At 37.1% G+C, this 9,407-nt stretch overlaps 2 protein-coding genes across 2 annotated transcripts; both read right to left on the bottom strand.

Annotated features, from left to right (window-relative positions):
* Positions 1 to 1,273: 1,273 nt before the first annotated feature.
* LOC18045105 (PHD finger protein ALFIN-LIKE 2) lies at positions 1,274 to 4,471 on the bottom strand. The gene is made up of 5 exons (XM_006435686.2): positions 4,220 to 4,471; positions 4,064 to 4,096; positions 3,707 to 3,929; positions 1,782 to 1,905; positions 1,274 to 1,708 (listed from the first exon to the last, which is right to left on the bottom strand). The coding sequence occupies exons 1-5, from the start codon at positions 4,311 to 4,313 to the stop codon at positions 1,454 to 1,456; spliced, it is 729 nt and encodes a 242-aa protein (XP_006435749.1). The 5' UTR covers positions 4,314 to 4,471; the 3' UTR covers positions 1,274 to 1,453.
* Positions 4,472 to 4,866: 395 nt separating this feature from the next.
* LOC18045104 (protein SMAX1-LIKE 8) lies at positions 4,867 to 9,121 on the bottom strand. The gene is made up of 3 exons (XM_006435685.2): positions 7,744 to 9,121; positions 7,281 to 7,524; positions 4,867 to 6,895 (listed from the first exon to the last, which is right to left on the bottom strand). The coding sequence occupies exons 1-3, from the start codon at positions 9,057 to 9,059 to the stop codon at positions 5,003 to 5,005; spliced, it is 3,453 nt and encodes a 1,150-aa protein (XP_006435748.1). The 5' UTR covers positions 9,060 to 9,121; the 3' UTR covers positions 4,867 to 5,002.
* Positions 9,122 to 9,407: the final 286 nt, after the last annotated feature.

The raw sequence follows: 9,407 nt of genomic DNA, 5'->3' as shown, positions 1-9,407 counted from the left end.
TTAACCCCTTACACTTTGTTTTATTTTATTGAAACTCCTAGAGTATCCATTGGCCCCCTATAATTTTAAATTTCCAAAACAACCTCCATTTAATTAAAAAATATAATTATAATTTTTTCGTTAAATTGTTAATGATAATAATTAACGATAATTATTATTAATAATTATTTTTTGAATAATAATAATAACAATCACAATAATTAAAATAAAAATTATTTAAGGATTTTATAGTAATTTGTTACAATTTAACTCACTCTAATTTTTATTCTAAGACAAAGTAAACACATAAATGGTAATACAACTAATTCTAATTATGATTCCTGCAGTTCAAGTAAATAAATTATTATGATTCTAATTCCTCATTTTGATTCTAACTATTCCGATTCTAACTTATTATGTTTCCAGCTAATTTCGATTCATTTTTAGTGAATGCACTATAAAATTCATAATACTTATGAATAAATTGTAAATAATATAGAGTGGTCTAATTGAATATAGAGTTGTTTACAATTTTCTAGAATCGGATTAGCTAGAATCGAAATGAGGAATTTGAATCATAATAATTTATTTACTTGAATTGTAAGAATCGAAATTAGAATGAGCTATATTACAATTTATGCGTTTACTTTGTCTTAGAATAAAAATCAGAGTGAATTAAATTGTAACAAATTACTATAAAATCCTTAATTAATTTTTATCATAATAATTATTTTTTATTTTAATTATTGTTATTGTTATTATTATTCAAAAATTAATTATTAATAATAATTATCGTTAATTATTATCATTAACAATTTAACGAAAAAAATTGTTATTAATTATTGTTAATAGATTAATTAATTATAATACTTTTTATTCTTGTTAATAATAATAATAATAATAATAATCTATTTAAAAATTATAATTATATTTATAATTATAATAATTATGATTATAATTTATTTAATAATTATTATATTTTTAATTAAATGGAGGTTGTTTTGGAAATTTAAAATTATAGGGGGCAAATTAATAATCTAGGTTTTTCAAAAAAAAAAAAATACTCTAGGAGTTTTAATGAAATAAAAAAGAATGCAAGGAGCTAAACGAAATTTTACAATTGTAAGTTACATTAACCGTAACTTAGGCGCACCCATATATATATATATATATATATATATATATATATATAATTTCACTCATAATTAACATGAGGTCCAGCTCCAGCCTAGGTCCAGCCCATCATCCGCTGCCCATTTGGATGTCAATCACCTAAAGCTCCAATAAAATTAACTAGCAATTACAATACAATGACCATGCAATTACACAACTCTAATCATGATGGGCAAATGCCAATTGTCAAGTATACAATCAAATACATGGATTATAAAGTTAATATTTAACAAGTAAAAATAAAATATCATGGCTTCACAACAACACTACAACAGCATCAATGAGGCCTTCTCTACAATGGCTAATGCCTTGCTTTCTTTGTGCTGCAAGATGGACATTTGTACTGTTTAATGTTTTCGGCTTTTGCCGGTGTAATCTTCACACACTTGCCGTGGTACCACCGTTCACAAATGTCACAACCTATCCAAAACTGGGCAGAATTGTAACTTCCCCCACAGCTTCCACAAAAGGTTTCATCATTCTCAGCATCATCAACCTCCCCAAGACTCTCCTCGAGTAACTCATGTTTGCTCCTTGCTTGTCCATCAATTGATCTCTGCAAACAGACAGCGGATTATAAACCCAAATCATGTTGCTTTCATCAGCCGAAAGAGAGTAGAGCAATGTACCTTTGTGCTGTTCCAGGATTTGCTTCCGCCATCTGCCCCAGGCTTATTGTCTTTTACGGATATCCTTCCAGTTACGACTTCAAATAATGTGGGAAGATCATTTATTAGGCTATATAGACGCTTCCTGTTGAGTATCCTTAGTTTATAGTCCATTGACAAAACATTGTTTAAAACAACATCATAACAGACAAAAAGGCAAGTTATATCAGAACTTAAGATTAGTAGTAGTGGTAGGTCCTTAACCATCTTATCTGAATGCCCCAATTTACTTGCAGTTTATTTAATTTACAATATAAAGAAAATATTCAATCGCATTCAGGGAGGGATGGAGGTTGGAACAAGTGCTTTACAACTAATGAAAAAGTACATGCATTCGTTTGCCAAGATTTGGTAACATTTAAACAAGTGCATGCATTCGTTTGCACAAACTGGATTTGAGACTTAAGCTCAACTGAAAATTTCCTAACTTATGAAATTAGCTCGATGATTTGTAAAGAATGTCCGTGACTACAAACGGAGGGAGAAGAAGTAACCAGATTCTTAAGGTCAATCAAGTTTTCATCAAGCTCCAGAAGCAACGAAAAGGCTATCGCAGAAAATACAACAACTAGCTGGTAATTGCTCTTTACAAGCGAAGAATGCCATGTATCAATGAATTAGTATTTTAAAGACACAAGCTACAGTAAATGATTGTTTAGGAAAGAGCACTAAGGATGCAACATAGGCTAATTTGGTTCAGTACAATACAAATTGACTCTTTAAGACAGTCACATTAAGGCTATAATAATATAATAACTACATAAAACCCCATGTGTTTGTTCTCTCAATTGTTTCTCACTTCATACAATATCCATAGTGAACAAGTCTTAATAATACTTTTTCCCCCTATTTCAGATCTTCAAAGGTGGCTCAAGTCTGTTCTATCAACTTCCTACTCCAAATGACCTTCTTGGGTGTCTGAAGAATATAATTCCAAATGCAATAAGAGAACATAGAAGATGACCCATGTAACAGAATAAAGACCACACTTAAGTTCAGCAACCCCAACTTTAATATTGGAAGCTCCCAAAAAGATAAAGAAAAAGTTCATACAGTCACGAGTCAAGTGACCATGGATATATAAAAAAGAAAAGGTAGCATCAATGACAACCTAGACAAATGGCATTGCATTTCCCACAACAACACAGCTACTCATCAGACCAGAATATAGCAATTGGAAACTCACTAGAATAAAAGCAAACCAAATATGGAACTTTGATGCTATTGTCATTTATCCATGCCTAAGTTATAGATGCAGATAGTTGAAAGTGCCTCCAGCTAAGTCAGTGACGTGGTTAGACTCCACAGTATCTTCAGCAGAGATATTAATCTACAGCAAGGTGTGGTATATCCAAAACATAGTATCTTCTCTTGCTTGGCCCATAAAAAAATAGATTTTATATTAGAGAAAACCAGAAGAAATGAGAATATGCAGGTGCTGATCAAAATGTCTCTTTCCACTTATGAAAAGAAGAGAACCAATATCTTTTTGCGGATGCAGCAGTCAGAACAGAGATTTTACAAGTTTCTCCAATCTCCCACTAAGAATTTGTAGAAGCTGAAACTGATGAAGTAAATCAATTGGGTAAATAATAACTTGAAAGGAAAATCCTTTTTCTATTTTGCAAAAGTTGGCCTGGAACGCATACATCTACAATCCATTAAGGAAAAGAACTCAAAGCCTTGCAGGAACTCTTATCATAATGAGAAACGGATGAAGTACACTATAATTCTGAATTCTTCTTAAAAGATTTAGCACTGAGCACTTGTTTCTTACAAACTTTTAGTTGTCTATCCATGAACAATTGTTTTGCTCAAGATGTGATCATTTCAACAAAGGGCTCCTAATACATCACAATATCGAAACAAGCAAAGCTCAGTTGTACCTTTCACTGCCATTAAGCCGAGCTCCGAAGTAAAAAGCCACGGCAACCAACCAACAATCACTATGCACAGCAACAAGGGAAAGCCAATCTTTCTTGCACATGCCATCCCTCGAAAAATTTATACCCAAGGCCGGCTCTGGTATCTCCGGTGGCACCTCATCAGCCGGCATTGTCACCTCCCATGACTCGTTTGGATGACCGTACAAACACAAATTCTCCTTCTCTAATAAAACAAACAAATTCTTCATATCTTAAAGCAGTATTAAAAGCAAAAACAAAAATAAATTTAAAAAATCAACCTCAAAACTTTTCAGCAACCAAAGAGTGAAAAAGGAATTAAAATGGAAAAGAGCGAACCTGGATCGCATTGTGAGTAGAACTGATCGACATCTGAAAGGAAAGCAAATTCGTCAACTTTTTAGAAAAAATCAAATACGTGAAAAAGGAGTAAAACAAACACGTACATCTTATTCTAGATGAAGCAAGAAGAGAGTGAGAGTGACGCGCGCGCACCGTAAGTGAGAGCACGGACGAGAGCGGAGCGACGAGCTTTGAAGTCCTTGAAGATCTCTTCTACGGTCCGGGGACTCGAAGTAGCTGATGACATTTGCGGGTGTGTATTCGTACGAATTGTATGTCCGTATTTACTTATGCATGTATAAAATGGAGTGGTGATTGATTCTACAAAAGGGATGACAAAATTTGTTTTTGTTGGGGGGAAGATCGGACAACAAGTCAACAACAGTGCACAGAGGGAAGCGAGAGAGCTTGGGTGCTTGATGCTGATTGTCAATATCTGGCTTGTTTTTGTGATTATTGGGCCGAGCCGGGCCTACTCTCTCCTAGCGGCCCTTTCTGGCCCTGTACAAAACTACATTCATTAATTTTTTTTGGGCGTCATTTTAATGCCCCTTATCATGCTTGCTCCCATTATATTTCACACTCTACATGTGAAAATGTTACTGGTTTGTTATTTCGGTATATCCCAAAACATGGTATCCTTGGGCATTGACATGCTTAATATTTACGGACAAATTGCCCAGTCGCATCTGGCTGGATCTGCACAAAGCTCGATCAATATGAGCAATCAAATTAAGGAATAAGAGTTAGAAGCTTCAGTTCAATACCCAGTGAAATATCCACACAAGCATTATTACAGATTATATACAATACACAAGCTTCTTAACCTGGCAAAAAAATCCCAACAAAATTTTGGGATTAACAACAGGCCGAAAAAACAGTAGCTAAAAGTTCTAAATGCAGCTACATTATACATCTAACTACAAGACTAGGCTTTCAATTCAGAACAAGTTTTGGCGGCAGGCAAACACCTGGTGTTAGCTCTTCCAGGAAATGGCCCTCACAAGCAACAAGTTTTACAATCGAATTAGCTGTGAGGTTGTACTTTTCTTGAGCATCGAGGAATCCGCGGACAAGAACTTTCTCCAACCAATCTTCGATCACCCTATTGCTTTCAGATAAATATGCAGCTGCAAGTAATTGCTCCATGACTTTTCTGTCAATCTCAAGCAAACATTCGGAGCCAACAGTCTTGCGGAAGCTTGCATTGATGTCTTTCAGAATTTTCTCAGCAAGTGCATCGAAATTGAATGCCTTGAAAGCCACGATTTTAACTCTCTGATTGAAGAAATCTTGCAACCAAGATTTGGTGTTCTCAGATGAGTCAGAATTTCTATCATCATCACTGTCTAGGACTAGCACCTCATCCTCTTCGGCTGGGAGATTTAAATCTAAATTCCTAGTTGGTGATCTATGAGCCCTTTTGACCATTTCTGAGGTATCATGCTGCTGTGGATTATCATTCCTTCCAATCAGTTTCCTTTTATTCAGGAGTTTCTGGTGAGACATGCCTTCACTAGTTTCTGATGCAGACAATTTTTGGCTACTGCTGCGATTCACAAGAGCAGGTTCAATTAGGATCTGCGTCAGCCTACTTTTTGCTCTATATATTTTTTCCTCAGAGAATTTACAATCCTTCATCTCAGAAGGGAGAATTCTGGCATCCTCGACAAATGATGATGCTGTCACGAATATTGCATTGCTGACGCTCACTTCTCTTCCATATGAATCAGGTAGTTTACCAGTTTGAATAGCCTTAGACAAGCTATTTTGGACATGCACGTCAGCCTTATCTACATTTTCAAGATAGACAACGGAAAGGGGTTTCTTTAACAGCTCCCAAGCAACATAATCAGCCAAAGTTTTCCCTCTGAACTGTACACTGTCACCACCTACAACTTGGTGATAAAATTTTGGGGGATTATTCATCTCCCCATCCTGGGGACACAGGTCCGCACAGATAAAATTTTCCTTACCTCCATATATTATCTCAGCAAGGGCAATGGCGATCTTTCTTTTGCCACACAGGTCAGGTCCGGTAAAATTGAACCATATATCCCTTCTAGGACTTGCTCCATGGTGATCTTCATGTCCTGTTCTGCGTTGAGCTATTGTTTGGCTTATGACACTTATGGCTTCATCTTGCCAGTCAATTTTTTCAGTAAGAGCTCTAAAAAGTGTCTTCCAATTGCTTAGATCAAATTGGCAATTCAAGTCCAGACATGAGGAGGATGAAGATTGAGCCAGCTGGTTAGATATACTCTCATTGACAGTTGCAGAACAGCAACCAGATAATTCCTGCGAACGTTCTGTAAGATCTTTAGATATAGGTTCCTTTGGTTCATTACTAGTAGGAGCAGAGCCAATTCCCAACAGTCCCAACCCCAAATCTGTGGTCACAGAAGTAACGGGTGTTGGAGATTTTCGAATGCCATCATCCACACTTGAATTGGACAAACAGCAAGGAGACCTACTGCCACCTGAATCAAGATCTGTGTTTGATGATTTTTCCCGTAGTTTCGATAACAAACTATCATTCTTAGCCCTGGAAACTGTATGGAAAGGAAAGACTGATCTTGAAGCAGACACATTTTCTGAGTCGATGGGGATGCCTGAATAGACATTGACGTAACTACCTCCATTGACTGATGCATTTGTACTGCTGCCGCTGTTATTAGCATTTTCCTTTTTGTCTTGAAGAAACTGAAAGCCTACAACAGTGGGAAACTGAGAACCTACTTGTAATGACTGAGTTCGATGAAGACTCTGGCATATGTCATCCCATTTCTTTGTAATTTTGGACCTCAATGCCAATCCATCCTCTTTGGTCTGCACTGAAGAGAAACAAAGTGAATTTTCATAAATATAGCAGCCATTCTATAAACTACTCCAATCAATATGTCAAGTGACTAAATTTTAGTAATCTCAAATGAATTTGGAGCCTCCTATAGTTTTAAAAGTACAACACAAATACAGGGTACAAGGATAGACCTAGCTTAAGTTTATAGCTCCCTAATCAAAGAAATTATTTGATAAAAACTTTAGATTATTAAGAAATTATCATAAATGTTTAAGCGGCAAAGCAAGAGCAATGAAGCTAGCAATGTCCATATCTCAGTGATTTAATATTGATCATGTATTGGTATTTATGCCCTTCTCTAGCTAATAAAAAGAACTGTAACCCAGATTAAAAGGGTTTTAAAGCCATACACACCTTCAGATCTAACGCTTTATTTGAGTCTGGCTCAGCCATCTGCAACCAAGACGGCAAGACAGATTGGCATTGATCTGCTATTGAAGCAGTGAATCCTCCCTTTGAAGAAGCAATTATTTCTTGTTCACACTTTTCACTGCATTGTTGACACCGTGATACATTTTGACATAAACCGCCTAAGGGGTTTTTGAACTCTGAAGGTGTCGGGAAGAACCCACCAAAAGGAACGAATGATTCCATCAGGCTGCAATTAGTAACATAACCATGAAACTGTGAGATTCAAGAACATAAACACAGAATGCTAAATTTCAAAACTACTCAGAACTCTGCACGTTGAATTAATGAATTTCACTTTAGTAGAACCACCTAAACAGATATACAAAACGCTAATAACAGGAACTAATAAAGGACGTTAATAAATTCAAGAAAAAGCTGATTTTGATGAGAGAAATAAAGCCCTGACCTTGACCTGTGGCATGAATCAGCCAAAGAAGAAGTTCTAAGAGAAGTAATAGGCAAAAGCAGCAAATCCCAGTCCTTTTCAATAGATGAAAACCTGCTGACAAACTTCAAATATGTCTCATAAGTTGCAGCAGCGCCTATCAACCAAACTCTGCCGCCATGTAGCTGCAACAACCTTGTCAATTGGGCAACCACATAACTCACGGCATCACTAGTTTCATTATTACCACTCTTATTATCATCATCATCATCATTATTACATTTATTATTATTAACAAATACTTTTAAATCTCCATAATTAACAACCACTCCAGGTCCTAAATTTCGCTTTATTGACACATCTACTTCCTCAAACTTCATTTTAACACTCCCTTTACCACACTCTCCACTGACGAACTTCGAAACAACAGCCTCAATCGAAATAATATCCAACCCAGATAATTGCACAGACAACCCGAAACCAAGCCCAAGCCCAAGCCCATTACTGTCATTTTTATTATTGTCATGACGATTCTCATTTTTTTTTACTATGTTCTCTTGGAAGATTTTAAGTGCACCGGAAGCATGTATACCGACAAGCAGAGGATTTTTCCTCTGCAATAGAACATCACTAATCCTCCTGCAATTCTCATCTTCGTTATCCAGAAACCCACCAAAACCCGGAAACGAAGAACTCAGCCGCCTCCGACCCGAACCCGGATCAAAATTTTCGTTCAAGTAGTTGCATAGAAAAATTGGCGGCGGAGCTTTGGAGCGGGAGTATTTGAAAAGCTGAGAAGCCAAGGGGCGAAGGATGGCCAGCTTGATTTCGGAGCTTCGAAAACCCGATTCGCTGAAGACCCGACTAACGACCGGGTCGTCAAGAATCGATATAATCAAGTGCTGTAACTCGACTTTGATAACCGTAACGGACGAGCTCGGCGACTGCGCGAGCTGGTGGTGGTACAAATGAAAATTCTCAGGCTGCCGCCGCTGATTCGCCTGCGACCGTTTGATGGCGGCCATGAGGGAGTTCGACACCGGCGGGTCGTCGTCCGTTTGCTGGCTCGACGAAGATGACGACGTGATGCGGTCGAGAGAGACGCTTAGGCAAAGCTCTAGTGCTTTGAACTGGAGACGATGAGAGTACGCGCAATTCCTTGCACGCGCGCAGGCGTCGCGTAGGGTTGAAGACGGGAGTGAAAGTAGTGCGGAGACGGCGTGCAGCGATGTCGTTTGAGCGTGGCCTCTCCTGCGCGCCACTGCCACCGCCTCGTCCAGCGCGTGAGCTGCTTCGGGTGTCAAGCATTGCCTCGCTACACTAACCGGAGTAGGCATCGCCGGCAAATATAATAAATAAAAATGAATACCAAAGCAACCAAAAATGTATTAAAAAATAATAGATATATTTATATAATCTTGGATTAAATAAAAGAAAAGAGAGAAATAATAAAATTTTACGAAATTTTTAAAAAAGTGTAAGTTTGTTGAGGGGATTATAAATTATTTAAAGGCGGGGACTTGGGGAGAGAGGGAGGTGGTGTTGCGTGGGGACAAGTGGAAAGTGTGGGACCAAACGTGGGGACCACAAGAAACAGGTGTTAAGTATAGATTCTGTGTTTATGTGTGTATATATCTGAGATCTTTTTTTTTTCTTATTCTTCTTTTAATTATTGAAATAATAAA

This window comes from Citrus clementina, unplaced genomic scaffold (genome assembly GCF_000493195.1).
Source record: "Citrus clementina cultivar Clemenules unplaced genomic scaffold, Citrus_clementina_v1.0 scaffold_4, whole genome shotgun sequence".
NCBI lineage: Eukaryota > Viridiplantae > Streptophyta > Magnoliopsida > Sapindales > Rutaceae > Citrus > Citrus x clementina.
The sequence above is the reverse complement of the archived record's forward strand: the minus strand, read 5'-3'. Positions and strand labels throughout refer to the sequence as shown.

Bases quoted from the DNA above. Each gene is read 5' to 3' on its own strand.
- LOC18045105 (XM_006435686.2), bottom strand. From the start codon at position 4,313: ATGTCATCAGCTACTTCGAGTCCCCGGACCGTAGAAGAGATCTTCAAG. The intron at 4,097-4,219 runs GTGCGCGCGCGT...CTTTCCTTTCAG, and splicing joins CGTCCGTGCTCTCACTTACG to ATGTCGATCAGTTCTACTCA. The intron at 1,906-3,706 runs GTACAACTGAGC...GATACTCAACAG, and splicing joins CGGCTTAATGGCAGTGAAAG to GAAGCGTCTATATAGCCTAA.
- LOC18045104 (XM_006435685.2), bottom strand. From the start codon at position 9,059: ATGCCTACTCCGGTTAGTGTAGCGAGGCAATGCTTGACACCCGAAGCA. The intron at 7,525-7,743 runs GTCAGGGCTTTA...TACTAATTGCAG, and splicing joins GATTCATGCCACAGGTCAAG to CCTGATGGAATCATTCGTTC. The intron at 6,896-7,280 runs GTGTGTATGGCT...TCTTCAGTGCAG, and splicing joins ATAAAGCGTTAGATCTGAAG to ACCAAAGAGGATGGATTGGC.